Source organism: Centruroides vittatus, unplaced genomic scaffold (assembly GCF_030686945.1).
Source record: "Centruroides vittatus isolate TY-2023 unplaced genomic scaffold, ASM3068694v2 scaffold_2707, whole genome shotgun sequence".
Classification (NCBI taxonomy): Eukaryota; Metazoa; Arthropoda; class Arachnida; order Scorpiones; family Buthidae; genus Centruroides; species Centruroides vittatus.
The window spans coordinates 663,088-684,712 of record NW_027122692.1 but is presented as its reverse complement, the minus strand read 5'-3'; the positions used below and the strand labels follow the sequence as shown (position 1 = coordinate 684,712).

Here is a 21,625-nt window from a genome sequence, read left to right as displayed (position 1 = left end):
AGTACCATAAATCTAACGTTGATCCAGTCCTGATATAATAAATTCTACACTAGATTGAGAAACTCATTTTTATGTCTCATGATGTTTAATAATTATCTACCATTTGAAAAAATTAAATTCCTAATTAATCCTTAGGAACAAAGACAAATTTCTCTTATGAAAGTCAAAGATATTTTAATGTTTTTTGAGTAAAATATTCTGTATTTTGAAAACTCAAAAAAAAAAAAAAAAAAAAATTAAGATACCATTTTGACTCTTATAAAAGATGACTCGGTTGTCATTTCTTACAATTCAACTATTATATCAATGTAAATTTATAGGTGAATTAGGTTAAAATGTATTAAAGACTACGTATACTAAATGGTTACGATAATACACATACCTTTAAGTTTTATTTAAATATCAATATACACTTTTGATTGATTCATTAAAGACAAACATCCAAAGGCATTAAAACTAGTTTCTCAACATTTGATCCTCTAAACCAATCCGTTCGTGTTCAAATTTAAGACAAAAATTAGACAACTAATTGTGTTTGTACTAGGAAAAAAAAAAAAACATTTCCTTTAATTATTCTCTGTAATATTCTGATAAATTTTCAAGCTTACAAGAATTTTGTAGAATTAAACATGCAATTTCTTCCCAACCCATAACTATAAATAAGATAAATGACAGGTACGACGATTGTAGGACCGCTCGTTGACCAATGCAAGAATTTAAAAAACAGCATAATGGTTCGAAAGAAAAATAATTGTAATACACATAAATATACTTAAAAACATGTCTAAGAAAATGCATATTTTACAAGCAGTTACTGGCAACCCGAACCGTCGTCTGCACGGAGGCGGTTACGCATCATTTGCCGTTACACATCTGTCCATAGCCGAAACAAACTAAGATAAATACAAAATTTACACTGATATCTTGGTGAATGTACATTTTTATTTCAATTGCACAACACAAATCAATACTACTACAAAATACTGCATCAAGTATTGTAGTTATATCAACAACAGATTACGTAATTTAAAATAAACTTAGAATGGTAGTGAAATTCAGACACAAAACCAATAAAAAATAATTAACTTTCACAACAAAGAAAGGTGATAAATTAAAAATACTCTACTCCACGTAAATGATTTAAAACCTGCCAAAACGAACCGATATCGGAAAGTAAATGCCGTCGATCCAACTATCGAGTTGCTTTTTTCTTAATTTTTTGATGTTCTTACTGACGGCAAAGAAGAAACATTTTATTTACACAGCATCCTACTAACACGTTCACACAAGGAATTTAGAAACGATTTAAAAATTAAATACTAATGGCATCGGAAGGTTCGACAAGTACACTATTACAGTCAATATGCACAGATCCAGCAGCACATGTGACATTTTAAAGCACTAACTGCATTTTATCATTGATAATTTTTTTTTTTATATATATCCAACATGCAATGAAATTTTGTTTCCCACAAATAATATAACAATTAAAAATTTTTTAATATTTTTTTTTTCATTTTTAGATATTTTAAGATATTAAAAACAATTTCAATTCCATGTCAAAATGAATTAATAATGGAATCCAATCACATGTTACATATGTACATCATCCAAACGTGACTAAATTGAGATTCTGTGTACATTTCATTTTGTAATAAAAATTTGTTCACCGATACAAAATATTTTGATGTAAAAAAAGCAAATAAACATCAGCTTTGAGCTTAATAAGTTAAATTTTCTTTCTTTGGAACATAATTTTTTTGTTTCTTTTCCATTTTTTTTTTTTTTTTTGCATAAAAAGAAATTTTGATCTTAAAACAACACTTTGTCATTTTGAATTTAGACTTAAATTATAATCACTAAAACAGTAATAGTCAGTCACAAAACAATATAAAATAACCATTTCTTGTCCCTAATTTCACTGAGAGTTCTTGACGTTTCTCTACTGGTGTCGTACATATTCTCCGATTCGCATTGTTTATTCATCGGTATCGTCGGAATCGTCGTCGTCACTGAGATATCGCTTATTCGAACGTCCCTTTCTCTTCCTTGCTCTGTCCTTCCGCGACGAACCTTCTGCTACTTTATTAAGGCGAATTTTCATTCTCATTCCTTGGCTCTCTTCGTCGTCTTCGTCGTCGTCGTCGTCGTCCACACCGTCGTCGTCCAGTCCGTCTTCTCTGTCGTCGTCGCCATTGTCTGCATCACTGTCGTCATCTGCACCAGTTATGGCTAATTCCCCGTCCTTTTCCAATCGTTCTCTTGCATTCGTAAATACTGATTGTAAAACAATGGAATCTTCATATATTAGTGAACCTTCCACATTGTAAGTTTGTGCATTTTTACATCAGAAGCATAAAATCACTTTCTAAGTCATCTAAATTGCGATAACGATGTTCTGCAATACGCTGTTCTATTTTACGTAAATCTACTGGTTTTTTAATTACTTCATAATAATCAGGAAGTTCTCTTCTAGAAGGTAATTGCAAGAAAGCACCACTTAAAACCCTACTATCACTATCTTTATAATTAATAACTATGTCTAGAAGCCTTTTCATTTGTTTTGTTAATTTAGGCGGATTTGGAGTTAACTTTTCTAAAGGAGGTCTACCACGTTTTTTTTTTTGCTTAGGCTCCTCTATTTCAATTTCTCTTTTGCGTTTTCTACCTTGCCCTCGTCGAAGCCTCTTTTTTGTCTCTAATTCCTCAAGATTCCCCTCTTCAATGGCTTTTAACCACTGTTTTTCTGTTAAATTGTCACAATAATCTACCTCTTTTCTCTGGCGTGAACCACGACCAAATAATTTGTCTTCTTCTTCCTCGTTGGTTAATCTTTCAACTTCCGCATCGTCCTTCACCAACCAGCACGGAAGTTCGTCCTCTTCCATTAGACGAGGTTTACGTTTTGGATTACGAGCTTCTTCTCTTCTGCGATCCAAATCCATTTTCTGGAAGAGTTCAAATTCATCTTCATTTCTTGCTATCATTTGATTGATTGTTTCGTCGTCGGGAACTTCGTTTTCTTCCTCTTCATCAATCTCATCCTGCGCCAAAATGGCTTGCAAAAATTGACGTCTTTCTGTACCAGTAGACTTCTGGTCAAACATCCCGGCCTGAATTACTTTTTCATCTAAGTTTAGTTTATATTTAGCTGCAGCAAGAATTCTTTCTTCTACGGAGTTTACTGTGACCAAACGAAGAACGCGTACTTCATTTTGCTGACCGATACGGTGGGCTCTGTCTTGAGCTTGTAAATCTTGATGGGGATTCCAGTCAGAATCAAAAATCACAACGGTATCAGCTGCCTGTAAATTTAATCCAAGACCACCGGCTCTAGTACTAAGTAAAAATAGAAAGTATTGAGAATTCGGATCATTGAAAAGTTCTAACAAATGTCCTCGATCGTCCGATTTAGTCGTACCATCAAGTCTCAAATAACTGAAACCCCTATAGCTAAGATAATCTTCCATTATGGTCATGAGCGAAGTCATCTGACAAAACAGCAGTATGCGATGTCCAGTATGACGTAATTTTGGCAGAATGCGATCCAATAGCTCAAATTTTCCAGATGCTCTATACAAATCTGCACCTTGTACAATTCCACTCGAGCATCCCAAATGTTCTGCAAATGCTTCCTCAATGTGCTGGAACATAAATGGATGATTACATATTTTTCTAAGTTGCATTATGGTGTTCATTAACGTTTTAGTTCCACCTTTTCCTTTTTTATCTTTTTCGGATCCATCAGTAAGCAAGACACCTTTCGTTTGCATGTGTCTGTATAATAAACGCTGAAGAGCAGACATGTCACATTTTACAACATATTCTACCTTCTCTGGGAGTTGCGATTCAACTTCTTTTTTCAAGCGACGTAATAGGAAAGGACGAAGGACTTTATGCAAACGGCGAATGATGAGAATGGTTTCTTCTTCATTTAATTCTACCTTTTCTCCGGTAGTTGCAAATGGGGCATTAAACCATTGTTCAAAAGTATTACAGCATTTGAAAATGCTTGGTAACAGAAAATTTAAAAGTGCCCATAATTCAGGAAGTTTATTTTGTAGAGGTGTTCCTGTCAAAAGTAAACGATGGGGAGCAGTATAGTGGGTATTAAGAACTTGCGTTAGTTTGCAATGATGATTTTTCATTCGGTGTCCTTCGTCTATAACCATATACTTCCAACGTATTTTTGCCAAGATGGCCTTATCTTTGATTACATATTCATACGTTGTGAGTAAAACATTAAATTTACTACTTTTCAACTGTTGAGAAATTTGTCGCCGGACGTTTGGTGAACCTTTATAAGCTACTTTTATCACAGTTGGAGCCCAACGATCAAATTCTAGCATCCAATTTGATAGTGTGGATAATGGAACTATAATTAAATAAGGTCCGTTGACTCTCTTTTTCTCCATTAAATATGCAATCAAAGCAATTGTTTGTATGGTTTTGCCTAATCCCATTTCGTCTGCTAATATTCCATTTAAATTATTATTATAAAGCGAGACCAGCCACTCCAAACCTTTGATTTGATATTCTTTCAGCTTACCATTAATCAAAAGGGAGGACTGTTCTTTAACTTCTTCTCTAATAGCATGAGCAATGTTATAATAATTTTGATAGCCTCCAAATATTTTATATTCGTCATCTTCTGCTTGTGCTGCATGTATAACATCTTTGGCTTTGTCTTCTTCAGATTTATTATTGGTTGCATTAGTTGCCTTTGGTTTTGAGCTTTCGTCGTCTTCTTCAGAATCCGAAGTATCATCATCGTCGTCTTCATCGTCATCGCTGGCTTCGCGAGGTGCAACTTCGTAACCAGGATGCATTTCTAACCAAGCTTCAAGCTGACTAGCTAATGGAGCATTAGTTCCTGTGAGCATTTTTCCAGTTGCTGTTTCAATAACATTAATATGTAAATCGCTTTGTTGCGAACTTTCATCTATGAGACCTTCTTGTACTTCTCCATTTTCTCCCGCTCCTTCTTTCTGCTGCATTTTCTTTTTCTTCTTTTTCTGTTTTCTCTTCTCTTTTAATTTCTGTTTTTGATCAGCTTTATGTTGTCTCACCATTTCAGTCAGATTTTTTATATATTCATCTGTTTGTGATAACAAAAATGCTAATCTCTTATCTTTCTTTTGATCGATAAGTTTTCTGTATCCTTCTTCATCCTCGGCCATCAAACGTCTCATACGTTCTTTCTCTATTCTCTCTTGTTCCTTCTTTTGTTCTCTTTCAGTGTTGGCATGATAAGTTACTATAGCTTTGTTCACTTTTCCAATCTTAGCTAAAATGGTTCGATGATATTCTTTGAAATCTTTACCATGCTGAAGGACTGCATTAAGATATTCTTGATGTTTCTGTCGCCGTTTTCTTTCTTGTTCTAGTTTTTGTTGTTTTTCGAGCTTTTCAGTGATTCGAGCTTCTCGAAGACCTTGGCGCTTCGAACGCTTGTAGAGTTTTGGATTGAGTGCCGTTTCTAATGTCGTATCTCTTCTCATGCACGACACTACCTCACACCTCAACTGGCGCTGAAAGTTTAATAATCGTAAAGCCCTCAGTTCAATCATGGCTTTGACTCTTAAGTCGTCAGGTAAATTAGCAGGCAGGTTGGAAAGTTCTTCAATTCTATGAACAATGCGAGCAGCTAATCTATTTTCTTTTTCTTTTAAAATTTCTAAAGGATCGATGCCTTGAGGTTTAGCTACCGGGGTAATTCGATTTTGTTTCTGCTGCTGCATTTGCATCATTGCGGGAATGGGCATCGGCTGTCCTCCCGAACCCACCTGCTGCATGCGACCCTGTATATTGCCACTCTGAACAGGTCCAGGAGGTTGAGTGTTGCTATTCATTTGATTTGGATGTGTAACCATTGGTGAATGTTGATTTGGAATGTTACTATGAGATGTTTGACCACTCATTTGAGAAGGTATTTGTATTGTAGAATTAACATGACCATGTACAGGCATTGGTGTCTGCCCAGGTATCATCTGCTGTCCCATCATCGTGTTTCCGTGCTGTTGCGACGTCTGATTCATAGGAGTGGAAGGCCTAACGGTCGGCTGAACGGGCGAAGGTGCACCGGGCGGTCGCTGGAAAGACTGATTCGGTAGCATCCGTTTACCCTGTAAAGCCAAATTTACATTTTCGGGAATCGCCTGGTTCCGAGCCAAATATCTATAAGCCATAATCTGGGCACGTAGTTGGTGCATCTGTGCCGTGGACAAAAGCATCGGCTTCTGCATACCGGGAGATCCAGACTGGCCCAAAACCGATCCGGGCAGAGCACCCAGGGCACTGTCGGGCAAAGGAGAACCCTGAGGTCCATTGATCTGCGCATATCCCGAATGAGGATGATGATTCTGTTCCATCTCTCCCATGGACTGCGTGGGAACGTTGGACGCCACGTGATTGGGCGTCCCGGGAGGAGGCTGCTGGTGGTAGGGGGCCGCGCCGCCGTAGGACTGCTGGTGCATCTGACCCCCGAGATGCGTCTGACCCATCATCATGTTAGAGTGCTGCGTCGGCGGCATGTAACTCATGGAAGAATTGGAAGGCGAAGGAGGAGGAATCATGTGAGAAGGCGGATACGGCTGACCGGGAGACACCTGGGACTGGCTCTGCGCGTGGGGAGAGGCAGAGGGCTGAGGATGGTTCTGAGCTGCCAGGTTATTCTGCACAACCTGATTGGAATGAATTCCACCCTGCTGATTCTGTGGAGGGGGAGGAGGACCCATACTAGGGCTAGGAGTACCGGAATTCGACTGAGGGGGGCCCATATTGGGGCTATGACTACCACCTCCGGGTGGAGTCGGCACTCCGGGACTCGTTACTGCCTTATTACGATTAGCCATAGCCATTAACTGAACGTAACGAGGATCCTCGGAAATACCCTTTTCTTCCATCGTGCTGATAGCTTTCTGCAGCATATGCAAATTATCGGGAGGAAAACCCGTTTGTTGTGGTGGCTGCGAAAGACCCAAACCCCCAGAAGCCGGACGAACAATGGTTTCGTCCGTAGACGCCATGATGTTGAGTATTAAATATAAAACGGCTTCTGTTTAAAATAACTGATTAAAAGATAACTAATTTTGTGTTAATGGTTACATAACATCAAAACGTTCACCTTAACGATCTTTGTTTACATTTCTTTTCTGTTTATTATGTTCCTTTCGTATTCCAAACCAATGCTGCAGCAGGATGTAATTCCACACATACTCACTCGCGCTTTGCCAAGTCGCCGTTGGGTGGAGCTCTTCGAATCCCCCGTCGCCGGGACGATATTTTCGGATCGATACACGTCTGCAATTAGAAAGAATTGCAACCGCTATCGTCTCGAAAAAACAAAATTACACAAATTTCTCAACGCGATTCAAATTTTCCTAAATCCCTTAACGGAGTGTAAATGTCTCATTCGATTTTTATAATTTAATCAATGTAAACTTTGAATATATAAACTACTAGACGCCATATTTTTTTGTGTAAACGTAGCCACACAAAAAATTTATTTTATATAAATATTCATATGTTCAAATAAACCGTCATTTAAATACATTTAAATACTTTTTATGTATAATAATATAATATTATAAGTAATTTGATTCGTTAAATTATCTTTGGTGGAAAAAGACGTAATAAGGTATTCCGAAATTTGAGATAATGTTTAAAAAAATTATAGACAAATTATTTGTTATTTTTAAGATATTTATTACATTTAAATTGTAGAAAATTGCTTCCGTGAACAATTATACATAATATGTATACTTGTATTTATTAAATTATCACGTATCGCAATGGCGGATGTCGTAGAGAATATTTTAATCGATTGAAAATAAATACAAATTTCTAACGGAAATATGAAATTGTTCTTTATTTTTTTTCAGCAATAAATCACATTTATAACACCAATTTAACCAATTATATTTTGTTCCTAATAGAAAAAATAAAACTCCTAATTAATTTTTTAATTATGAAACAGCCCACTAAAGATATTGCTGACCTATAAAATCTTTGTCTCAATGAGTGGACATAATCCTAAATTATTTCAGTTAATATATATATATGTATTATGACAGTGTGCATCGTGATGTCTTACCGCGGCTTGTAAAGGGCGCGTCAAGCGCAGCGCCCGAGTGTTTAGCTTCCTTATATATAAGCTCGGAAACCGTGGCTCCATTCTTTTTTTGGTTCTGTTCTATACATATAATAATTCATAATGAATAAACACATAGTGTTAACACATTATACATTTGTACTAATCTATTTCCTTCCTCACACACAGATCAGTGCATATCTTGAATGAGGATGCTGATTCTGTTCCGTTGGACGCCACGTGATTGGGCGTCCCGGCTATCTTACACATGCTATTACGGAACATCGAGGAGTCCAGAAACGAGTTTATTGTATCTATATATGTGACTTCGTTTTGTATTTTGTTTTAATTTCATTTTGTATGCATTTTGTGAAAGACCCGGTTTACACATTTTCCCTCCTCGAGAACTGCCTAACTTGAAAAACGATGATTGCAGAAATAGATACGATTGATGCCAATACGCTCTAACGCGAGTGGAAATAACTTAAATAGCGCATGGATATTTGCAGAGAGACAAAGAGTGTTCACACTAAACAGTTCTGAGTTTGACAGTATTTTCTCACAAGGTACGGTTTATCTTTTACTTGTGAGATCGCCATTAATATTCCAAAAGACGGTTCATAACCTGAATGCGCAGGCTCCAGTTATGCGAGTAGAGACACCAATGTGTTGAGAGTGTCACCCGTCATGAACGCCTTTAGTGAATAGTCTCGTTGAAGGAGTTTATACCACGTACCCCTATTTTCAACATATTCGTGTTGATACGTTTTTAACGAATCATTAACCATTTTGAAAAGTATTATGTACTGAAATAGGCCTTTGTCATTCGATCCTACTGATCTTTAGAACTAACACTAAGCAGTCAAACACGAACAGTAACAAAAAAACTTTATTAATGACCACACTTTTGTGTGTGTATATGTGTGCAGAAGCGGATTTTTAGTGAGTGCGTAGTGTAGAGCGCACCTCCCTTTTGGGGGTTTTTCTTCGATAAAGCCAGTGCCTCAAGTAATAAAACAAATATTATAAGGCACATTGTTTCGTTTCTGCACCATCCTTAAAGATTTCTAGAACCTCTATTGTTTTTGTGTATATTCTAGTTATTTTTACGCAATGGGCCGAAAGATAGCATTTGGTTTAGTGGTAAAATTGGTTAGAGGTGTGTCACACGTAACAAAATTATTTACAAATCTTTTCAAAATAGACAGTTATACATCTCATTGTTACTTAACACTTGTTAAATACAAAATTGGTTAGAGGTTGGATGTGTTAGAGTTATCTTCTGTTTCTCTAGCAATCTCCCTTTGAGTTGCGTTAGATCGAGAAATAAAATGCGGTTCATATGTTTATATTACACTTAATATAAACATATGTAAGATAAACCTAATTGTTTTAAACCTGACAAGTGAAATTTCCCCCGGGGAGGGACAGGATTAAGTCTTCAACAATGGAAGTGTCAACAATAGAAATGTTAAAAGAAAGCGACGTGCAAGATTTACAAGCGCAGATGCGGTTTTTTTTGCGTTTTTGATTGCGTTTTAATAGGGTACGTCACGAGAATGTACACTAAGAAGGGATTTTTCGAGAAATAAAATTATAAATGGAAGTGTTAGCACTTCCATTGTTAAGGAATACACTTTTTTCATCTCCACGTAGTACCCTACTAAAACGCAGTTAAAAACAAAAAAATTACATCTAAAATAGTACAGTAGAAGCCAAGTTCTTCAGGGTAATCTTTAATCCTCTCCCTCTCCCCCATGGCGGAAAATTTCGAAAAATTCCTTCTTAGTGTACGTTCTCGAGACGTACCATAACTGTGTACCAAATTTCAACTTTCAACTCCTAACCGTTTGGGCTCTGCGCTTATTATTATCATTATTTTTAATTATTTACACAGGAATAATAATAAAAGGAATAATAGTTAACTGCGCTGATTATTATTATTAAAATTTTAAATTTATAAACAAACTTTTCTTGTGGGAGAGGGAGAGAGCCCGGTAAGAAGGAAATGTCTTTTTTTTTTTTTTTTAACTCTTTCCGCCCTGTGGGCACTAAGAGGGCCTCTTTTAGTAGGCCCATTATGGGTTCGGCCAGGCCCACAATGGGGCGGCCGGGTGGTGAGGAACGGGGACCGACATATTTGAACTGACCACCGCCCGAAAAATTCCTGGGGATTATTCGACCCGTTCGGATTCGATCCCGGGTCCCCAGAGCGGTAGGCTGCCACCTTTACCGCTCGGCCATCCGGCCGTTGAAGGAAATGTCTAGGGCCCCAAAGTGAGTTAATCCGGCTTTGCTTTTCACCCTGTAGGTACTAGAAACCTTTCTTTTTATCACGAGTTCGGTCAGTTCCACAATATAGAGGTCGGGTGTGATGGTCGGAACCCGACATATCGACCGCTCAGACATCCTGTCGTCAAATCCAGTATAAAGAAAGGCTTATTGTGGAATTCACCAGACTGACTCACATTTATTAGGCGAAGATATCCAGCATGCATAATAAGTAATAAATAAATAAATAAATATTAGGCGAAGATTGGATCCGGTAAACTATCTATAATTATCATTATCCATAAAAATTTCTGAGCTCATTTGAAGTCGTCTTTCAAAAGCGCAGGCTGTGCTTTTATTGCCTGGGTCATCCAGCTGTCTAGACTTTTGTATTGTGTTTTTAGTTATTTTTTGTTTTCTTCTCTTTTTTTCAAATAAGTAGGAACTTTAGTGGTAAATTCGGATACGAATCCCGTTTAAGCTGCAAAATTTATTATGGGTATTATAGATCGACTTCATTTTCCAACTTTTAGCTGTGATGACCTTACTTAACAAATTCGGCCGCAATAAGCAATACCGGGACATTAATTTTTGCAGTGTAAAACAAGTCACTGTGTATTAATTTCTGGTCAAATTGTATCTGGTCGAAGCAACACGATCAAATAATAAGTCGACTTTTGACTGAGTGGATAAAACCACTGAGCACTGATAGTTGATTACCTGTTCACTGCTCACTAACGAGCTGGCCAGGTGAAGTTTTCCAAGTTTTCATCACTTGTCTAACACCTAAATAGGAACCAATTTCCGCAGAAAGTCCTCCGGAGAGCACTTCCTGCCTCTGTAGATCGCCCGCAAGTTGCATTTCTTATACATACAACCCAACAATTACTCCCTTTTGCCTTTTTTCCTCCCATAACTTTTTGTCTGTTTCTTGTAATCATTACTTCCTATTCACAGGAGTAGTTTCAAGCCACAGAGTCACAGGTCAAATCTCAGAGCGGTTAAGTTGTCAATCCCCGCTCTGGGGAGTCGGAAACGAACCCGAAACAGATCGAAGAACACCGGGAAATTTTTGAGGCGGTCGGAATCTGAGATATCGGGCTCTGTCTCTCACCATCCAAACGTCCATTTTTTGCCTAGAACCAAAACGGTTTTCTTAGTGCCAATAGGATGGAAATAACGATAATAAACGAAATAAGGGATAGCCGAAGCGGCTAAGATGCATTTAAAATACTTTGGGAATTATTTGGCTGTCTTTACCGTTTTGACCTAATGATCAAGATGATGATAATGCCCCAACTCTCACCATTCTGGAAGACCTAATTCGAGTCCGAGTTAAATCTTCAGAAATATCAAACGTGATTCGAAATTCCAAAAAGTTCTCTAAGAACTAATGAAAATATTGCAAATTTAATTTAAATTCCAAAAGAATTAAACTTTTTTTTAATTTTATTTTATGTATGCACACGCATATTTGTTAACTGCAACAGTTTCGGCAGGTTTTTTCATATACCTGCTCATTGATGACCGGTCGACTAAAGGCGGGTTGATGCATCGGTCTTCCGTTTTAGGTTCCAGGTTCGAGTCAATATCCCAACTTCGGGAATTTTACTGCTTTAAACGTACTAGAGAAATATTTCTAATTATGCCTTTTATATGTCCAGCCTACAATGGGGCGGATGGATAGTTTTTAAAACTCTTTCCGTCTCATTTTGCAAGCCTATTAAGGATTCGTCCAGGCCCACAAAGGGGCGACCGGACGGTGAGGGACAAGGCGGATGTATAGTGAGTGACGAGATCCGAGATATGAGTCAACTCATTGGCGAAAAATATTTAAGAGATTTTACATTTGTTAAGTATTAATAATCAATAAACATCTCAGATTATGTTTAAATTTTACAATTTTGAAAATATTTTAATAATTCATTTTAAAGATGCCGTCTAAAAAATTTGAGTTGGCAACACTAGTTTAAAATTACATTTACCAAACGATTTTTTAAATAATTAAAATATCATTCCTATATTATATTATTATTATTAAAATTTACTAGTGTTTTAATTTTAAATTATCTAGTAACTTAAAAATAATAAAAATCAAAATTTTAAATTGCTGTTCACGTGATCGGCAACGACCTATGTTATCGTCAAACGAGTAATGGCGGTGTTATTCGAATATGTTTTGAAAATTCGGGTGGAATAAACTAAAATTTGAAGTATAAAATACGATTTTTAACTCGATTTTTAAATTATTTGTGTTTTTAATTAGAACATTTAACCTTATAACTATCAGGTAATTGCGATTTACATTTGTTTTTATCATTAATTAATGAATTAGATTTTGGTAGAAGTGGCTTTTAGGTGTATGACACATAAGCATATTGTGTATTGACTTAAAAGTAACTTTCAATTGAAATTTCTATTTTGTTTTACTTTTTTCCTCAAAATATATACAGTCAAAATGGAATTTTAACTCAAATATACAGTACATTGAGGGTAAAATTGAAGTTCTGAATGGTTGTTTGGTCCCCCTCAAATTTTTGACCCCCCTAGACTAAAGGCATTCAGAGCTGAATTTGTATTCTAATTGATTATATAATAAATATTATAATTAACAGAAACCTGTTAATTTTTATGATACATAATTTATAAATGACAGTTTCTTTTAAACTGTTGGTTATTTTTACAGATTTAAGGATATTAGAATTGATAAATTTATATCATGGTGTTTACAGCATAATTGTGTAATGTACCTGTACCACTTCTTAATGATTATTGTTAATCCTCGGATTTATATGTGACGAAAAGTTGTGAATTGTGTACGTGAAGTCAGTATTTCACTTAGTCAATACTAACTGTGCCTGTTTTAGAGGAGATGGGACAATGGGATGGGATAATACTCTCTGCATCAAAATTTTTCTTTACTTGCTTTTTAAACTTCTTTTCAGGGGGAAAAAACTCCCAAGACACTCTAGAAAACAGCTTCTGTTGAAGTAAAAGTGCTATTAAATTTGTAGATCATCCTCTGGCCCTCCTTACTTTCTCATTTATCGTCCAGGCGGCAGGGTTTGCTTTTGTTCACGTGAATGCTCTTTTCGAGGAAAAATGACATTTTATAACTAGGATCGTCAATGGTAGAATGGATAAAACCGTTGAACACCGATAGTTGGTTGTGCGTTCATATCTTGTCGACGAGCTGGCCACGTAAAGTTTTCTGAGTTTTCCTCATGTGAAGCCGTGGTCACAACTTGTGATTTCCAGCCATGCAGGCAACTGCAACTGTGACGACTGTTCTCGTGAACTAGTAAACCTCTTCAAAAACCGGCACACCTGCAACCGCAACTAGAAACAAACAAAAAGTTTGTTCTATTTGTGCTGATTGCAAACACGCATCTGATCAGCAAATGCCTTTGTGCCATGTCATACGGTGGCAACATTGAAAGTGTCAAAAAAAACGTTCTCTGTGTGAAATAGAATTTTGAAGATGTGTATCTTCTTTAGCTATTATGGGAGCTATTATCTCCTTAAAATACTTTTTAAAGTATTCATGTCCATATGGATATATCCTCAATAACCTTCGGCATCTGAAAGCTTAAATTCATTCATCAGCAGGTGGAAGCATGATTGTTTAGCCTGTTGATTTTCATTTTGTGGAGGCATGAATAGTTTCTCTTCATGTATTCTCACCAATTCTACCAAAATGATTGTCCTTTTTTTTTTTTTATTCATTGCAGAAGAGGAACTGCTTGCTGTTTTAATAAGAAATTTTGCAAATACTCTGAAGTAGAATGTAAACTGTTGGTAAAGTCATGAAAATAGTCAAAGAAAAAGCTGCTGTAATTTTATTGGTTTATTATAACATGTTTCTGAGTTGCAACACCAATGAACAATGTGACCATGACAAGACATGCGCAACTCATGCTTGTTGCAGTTGTGGTTACCTGCACAGCTGGAAATTGCTAGGTGTGACCACTGTTTTAGTAACACCTAAATAGGGAAATAGGGACCATTTCCCATAAAAGATCTTCCAGGAGGCATTCCCTGGTACAATTATACCTCTGAATGAGATGGTTGGGACTTAATCAGAGCTGTAGACCATACTCATAGCGACAAAAAAGTCAAAGGAACCATACCTTTATGTATGACTCTTTACGAGATACAGCTCTCCGAAATCAGCCTACTTATGAGTGACACACAATTGGGAGTTGTGTCGTTCTGCTCTGACTGTTGTGTTTAATTTAGCCCATATGACTATGCTGGCTTTGATTAGTTCACTTGACTGTTTGTGGAGTACTTGATGTTATATAGTTTTAGGGTGTTTTGGGGCTCATCCCATGTGGGTGCTAAGATGCAAACAATAGTAAGCATGAATGCATATGACTATGTGCAGAGCATCATGCTCTGTGTGATTGACCCAGAGCATGGAGTACAGGCAGTACATTGTACAATACTGGTACATTGTAAAAATGGACCTTTTGGAGGCAAATATCTCGTGAGGGTCACACATACAAATATAATTCCTTTGACTTTTTTGCTTGTATGGAGGTGGGAAACCCCTCATTCAGAGTTCAGATCTTATGCATTCCTTCTCAGCAGACCACCCATATGTTGCATTGCTGTATGTGAATTAAATTATTTAATAACTGATAAAACTCATTTAGCACAAGTATTTTCATGTACAGCAAAATTCCACAGAACTATTCTGTCCTGTTATCCTATCTTCTCTAAGATAATCACAGTTTGTATTGATCAAGTGGAATCTTTCATTGTGCCAACTATATGTTAGGATTGCCAACTTTCTTGCATAGACATTGTAAAGTAGACCAACTGTAAATTATGAAATATTCAATAAATATGGTTTTAAACTCAATGTTTAGAATTATTACCAAATTTTTCACAATTCCATTGTAATTGAGTTGCTAAATTTTATTTGATTGTCTAACTCAGGGATAATCATTTACTGCCCACTTTTGTATCTTTGTTGGTAGTAAAATTTTCTAACTGCCCACCGGTTCTTCAGTAAGTTAATTTAGTACAACTGCAAAGTACTCGTAATTTTTGAGTGGCGGTTTAGTAAAAATATGTAGTTAAATTTGTCTTTTTATTTATATTTTGCATATGTTTATAATACACAGAAATTTTTTTTGCCAGTGCACCAAGCGTTTTTTTACATCAAACTGAAAAAGTCGATAAATCTAGCAACGTGACCCCCACGAAATGGGATCAACTCGAGTAATGGCCACTGTTACAGTACAACCTGCTCTGTCAGTGAGTCATAGATGTGCGATGGTAACGGAAAGTAGCTTCAGCATCAGACAAACCCCCTACCAACCACCACAAAAGCTCAAATCGTCCACTAGTGGGCGGTAGGGACCGGGTTGACTATCACTGGTCTAACTGATTAATAGTAGTGTCTTTCCTTTCTGTTACTTTAGTGAGTGATAAAGACAAAACTGTTACTTTAGATTCAATGACTCAAACTAGTTACATGTAAGTATTACATGTAAAGACTGGATATTGTTTTATATGCAGTGCCTATTTTTTTAGAACAAGTAAATATTGTAATATCATCTGCCGGTATTATTTCAGAAATGGTAAAATAAAATTAAACAATAACAAACAATTGAAATCGTACTCGAAGGGAGAATGAGAGGATAATACAGCTTAATGGAGGACAGTTAGTTACCCTAAATCTTGAAATAGGCCTATGTAGAAAAAAAAGCAAGATGTGTTTCAGAAAAATAATTTTTTTAATATGTAGTCTGTAATGATTCATACATCCAGATATATTGCCATATGTCCCAATATTTTGCCTCTCATTATGATTTTCCTTAGCAGACAATATTACATTTAAAAAACTTAAAAAATGACAGTAAGGCTTTGCTTTATGAAGTAGTTAGATTCTCAGCCTACTGTTTATAAATGGAATTATTTGTAAATTGAGACAAAATTGTAATATATTTAAATGAGATTATTTTTTGATTTGTTTGATGAAACCGTGTCTCGTTCTATAATTTAGACTTAGTAAACACTAGTGTTTACTAAGTCTAAATTATTTCCTTCAGTTTGAAAATTGACATCATATGTTTCATTAAATATGGACCATGCTTTGTCCATGATTACTGCCTTTGATTACTGCTTGAGATAATTGAATGTTCTTTTCGTATCAATCCACAGCACTAATAATTTTTCCATTTTTTCTCCCTTAAACATTTGCTTTAACATTTTCTGTGTAAGAACGTAAGAATGCTTTATCATCTCTGAATTGGTTACTATCATTGAAATTGTAGAAGGTACCAACTTTAATGCTTTACAGACATCAGAATGATGCTCACCTAGTTTAATGCTTCTAATCGCTTACATTTTTTCTCAATAGTAAGTGATTTTCTGCTTTTTTGGATGAAGAACAAGTCAACCAATATTAATAAAACTTTCACTTTTTGAGAAATCCCTACAATGAAGTTTGAAATTGACTAAAATGTAACAAAAAATTTTGAACATATGGCTTCGCAGTGGTTATTTATTGTTAAAAACTCAAATAATTAAACTCAAACTCTGATGGATAATTTGAGTACCTTCCTATTTACAAGAACTACATAAATATACATATAAATTGTTGTCTTTATTTATGAAATAAGATGATAATTGATAAAGTCATGGCTATTTTAATGTGAAATCTTTATTATGTATAACTGTTTTCCCCATAAAAATGGCTAGATGGTTACAGTAGTTGGCCACTGCTGCAAATTTCTTTATGAATGTCAGTTAAAGATGATACTATAGCATACAATAATATAATAATCCATGGTGGCTGAAAAAAGTTTGGGAGTCACTGGTTTAGATGGTCGATAAACAAGCTAAAAACCAGCTTAAAGAGAACACTAGTATAAGTATTGTCATGAAATTAATTCTAGTTTTATTTATGATATTTGTCTAAAATTATTTCTGAAAAATTTGTAACTCATATTCAGCCTTATTTGATGAGAAATCAAGAGTATTTTTTATATTTATCAAACTAGAACTATTTAAAATCAATGACACAAAAAACCTTACACACGTTGTTTCTAGCAATTAAACTAATAAGCACAAACGTTTTCGGCCATTTTGAACGGCCAAAAACGTTTGTGCTTATTAGTTTAATTGCTAGAAACAACGTGTGTAAGGTTTTTTTGTGTCATTGATTTTAAATTAGTTCTAGCTTTGAGTGCAGAAATAGTTTTCGTTGTTATAATCTAACACTGAGCAGAAATATCAACCAAACTTACTTACCCAACTTGCGTCACACATACAATTTTCTTTTGGAGATCGAAAATGAAAACATTTCACTCAAAATCATTTTGGGCCTTCTGGTATATCTGGTATAATAAAAGTGTTGTGAATGGTTATTGAATATCTGATTGCAACTGTATGTGAACATAAGAAGTTCTGGACAAAGAATTTGTATGTCTTACCTGTGAACAAAATAAAGATGGTCATGTAAGATAGCATATTACAGTATTATGATGTATGATGATTTGAAAAAACACTAATATTTTATGCTTGTTTTTGTTGGAAGTGGGATTCGACCTAACATTGAAGTTAATAAACTTTGTCTCAGTCACCTAACTTAAAGTTATGCAATATAAGCCAAAATTTTATATTTTAACTTAATGCCAATAGAACAACTAGATAATGATGTGAATGTTATTCTTTTGTTAATCATAATAATATTATATGAATTATGTTGACAATTAGAAATCATTTTATCTAACTCTGCTTTAATTTTTACAGGATGTCTGATAACATACATGTAGCCATTCGTGTCAGGCCCTTGATTGCTCGGTAAGTATAAAAGAACATTTTTTAGAAATCTTGTTCATAAATTTTACAGATCAAATTATTTTATATTAAAGGAGAGATAACATTAAAAACCCACATAAATTTAGTATTATGCTAACTAGGAAATAACATAACATACAGAAAATATATTTATAGTCAGCATTGCTAGAAAATTACAAAAAAATTCTGTTATAACCTGGTGCATATATCACTGTCTACAGTTGCGTGCGTGGGAAGTGACTAAGTCGTAGAAGCACCTGCAGAAGGTGACATATTTTGTCTTCCTAGAACTGGATGTTGGGGACTAGACACCTTTTATTATGTAAGGGAGAGTCTGATTCTAGCTTTGAGAATGCCAATGTATTCAATTATCTTTTCTATCGTTTTGTTGGGAGTTGTGATCCAATACCATGTTTGTGCACTCTCGCTATATTATAATAAATATTCTTTTTAATGCTGATAAAACGCTTTTGGTTATAGTTTTTATGTATCAGCATATTTTCTACTGTATTCTGATGATGCTGGATGTGTGGAAAATTAGAGAAAATAATTTCAAAGTTTGGACAACTGGTTGATAATATACAATTTACTTTTGTAACAAAATAAAGAATGCATGGCATGAATGAATATGGTATCATACAATGATGATATTTGATGAAGGTAAATTAAAATTTTTATTTAGTATCTTCATATTTGAGCCTGAGAAAGATATGAAATTCTAATGCAAAGACTTGAAAGGCAATTGTCATTGAGGTCAGCATTTTTTAAATCATTTTAGCAAGGACTCTCTCTGCATTATATTAGTAAAAACTAATGAGATGGATAATGGTATTGTATTTCATTTGTTTTGTACCACAAAATAACAGTGATGCATTTTAATTGTCATATTATATTAATGTATTTTAAGAAAAGTTTAGCTAAAATTATTAACAGATATTTGTGTATTATGATAAATGGTTTGGGAAATGACATTAGTAGTACTGGAAAACAAGATGAATACATTGAGGTATTGGCTTCAAGTGATGGCTTTCAGTTATTGTCTGTTAGAGCATTTGCATTTTGTCAAATGCCACAAACACAACTGCCCAGACTTACGTTTACTTGTGCATTGTATTATTAGATAGATGTAGAATGAAGTTTTGATATTTCTTTCTTTCGAAAAATCTGTCTTAAAAGTTGAGAAGTACAATAGGACTAATTGATTTTTTTTTAGTTTGCTCTATTGCTACTTTGTGTGTGGGTTATTCTGAAAGTTTCTAGACGTGGAAAATGTATTGGGTATACAGAAACATCTGCTGTATATGTAATAAACATTTTCATTAAGATACGTTACTAGTTGTCATGTCTGTTACCACCCGTAAGGATGCATTCACACTGCTGACGACCATGACCACAGATCCTAAATGATGAGGAAGTCTTGTCTTTCGTTGTTCTTGTTTTCCAAAGAATTTATTAGTTTTCGTCTTACGTTAGAGCATGCACAATGTACATTAGGCTTAGCATTATTCTGTGGTTTTCTGTACTTTTAGACTGGACTCTTCTGTTTTAAAATTGGATATGAGGAGTAAAATGTGAATTCTTCAATTTTGACAGTGGAATTTATTACTTTTGTTAAGGAAAATATCAAAACATTGATGGTAACATAACCATTTATATTGAGAGAAAAATGAGGTGATTTACATGCTTTGGTACAGAAATTATGATTAAAAGATATCAAAGGATATTTTTAAATTATTTTTGTTTGTCTCTATATACCTTAGACCATTTATTAAGCTTTGTAGGGTCTCTTTCTTTGATGCAAAAGATTAGTGGTTCCTCCATCTTGTTCAAAGAATTGTGGAAAGTTCACATTGATTGGTCGATTCCATTATGACAATGACAAATGTTGAATCTTGGCTAACTTTGGAGCGACGAATGACTAAGACAAAAGACCAACTATAACAACTAGTGTGGATGTTTCACAAAGACAAATGATTAAAACATGACTTTTGTTTTTTTTCATTGGCAGTGTGAATGCATCCTAAGTGTGCAAACTGGAAGTGGTGCTAGTTTGACTGGAAGAAACAATGGATGTGACTTGTAAGCAATTTCAGATGATAATGCTTTGTGATTTTAAATCTGGGGTGTCTGAGTCACTATGTGCAGGCAGCCTTTCACCTTTTCCATCACAAACACAGGATTTTTTGGTGATTTGGTGGATTTTGATATGATAAAACAGAGAGATGAAGTTTGAAATTGCCACCCTTCTACTGCAGGGTAACTGCAGTAGAAGGTGGCTGAATGGAGAATGTGGTTTGTGTGGGTCGTTATCACAGAGGACCGAAGATAACTTAAAATGGGATTGAGAAAACTCTGCAAATTGGATCAATAGCAGTGAACAAAATTGTTCACACATGCCTTTGCCTAAGGAAAATTTTTCATCTGTTGGTGAAGATGGTAGATGCCACATTCTCTCACTAAAAGCAAAAGAGGAAGTTTGTGTAGAAAGGTGTTGCAACATGATTAAAAAATTTGTAAATGGGATGTCAAAATGTTTGTGGGATTATAACATCCCACAAATATTACTGGTGATGAAATATTTGTCTGTCGGTATGAGCCAGAAACAAAGCAACAATCCCAAGTTTGGATTTTTTCCAATGAGGAAATTCTCTGAAGATGAAGTGCCCAAGAAGTGTTAATCAGCAAATAATGGTCATGTTCTTGGAAAAATTAAACATATTTGCATCCTTTTACAAATAGAAAGAAAAAACTATTGCTGCATTTTTGCGGAATGACTGGCATGCTGGAAACTTGGGAAAAACTGCAACTGCAAAAACTAAAATTAATCCGATCTAACAAAACTAGTTGTTAATTAAATATTAAAGAAAACATTCTTTTGAGTACTGTAAAATAATAACATTGTAATTTGACTGACCTAAAATCATTTTTGTTTTAAGTCAGTCAAATTACAATGTTTTCATTTACAGGACAATAAAACAATTTAGGTCTTGTTGACAGTAGTAGTAGTAGTAGTAGTAGTAGTAGTTAGTCAATGTAGCCCACACTATCTGCCCTGACCTTAGAAATAACACCTTCTTCTCAATTTTCACACAAAGCAATCTTAATTGATGTAAGTTGTGATAATTTACAGCCAGTTTCTGAAATTTAATATGTTTATTTTTGTGTTTTTGAATTAAATTACCATAAAATAAACATAAAAAAAAGCACTTGACATTCCACAACTGTTTTCCATTGTTAGAAAGAAGACAAAACGAAGAAATTAAACACCATAATTTTTGACATAATGCTCACAGTTTCACAGTTTTAGAATGAAAATTTGTTCCTTTTTACTTGATGTAACTCATTCATTTTTTAATCTGCTCTCTGGAGAGGGATGTATAAGTCTCACTTAAACTGGCATGCCAGTTTTTACCACATGGAAATATCTGATTTCATGGCTTTCTCAGA

General features: G+C 35.0%; 2 protein-coding genes across 2 annotated transcripts in view; one reads left to right on the top strand and one right to left on the bottom strand.

The window, feature by feature from the left end:
* Positions 1 to 364: 364 nt before the first annotated feature.
* LOC136987777 (probable global transcription activator SNF2L2) lies at positions 365 to 7,446 on the bottom strand. The gene is given in 2 exon segments (XM_067285538.1): positions 365 to 2,347; positions 2,349 to 7,446. Coding segments are annotated over 2 exon segments (5,049 nt in total). The 5' UTR covers positions 7,029 to 7,446; the 3' UTR covers positions 365 to 1,978.
* A 5,019-nt stretch (positions 7,447 to 12,465) lies between these two features.
* LOC136987790 (centromere-associated protein E-like) overlaps positions 12,466 to 21,625 on the top strand; it is a 43,391-nt gene continuing 34,231 nt past the window's right edge. Inside the window, exons 1-2 of the mRNA XM_067285553.1 lie at positions 12,466 to 12,653; positions 18,131 to 18,181. Coding sequence (XP_067141654.1) covers positions 18,132 to 18,181 — 50 coding nt within the window. The 5' untranslated portion in view covers positions 12,466 to 12,653; position 18,131. The remainder of the gene's footprint in view (positions 12,654 to 18,130; positions 18,182 to 21,625) is intronic.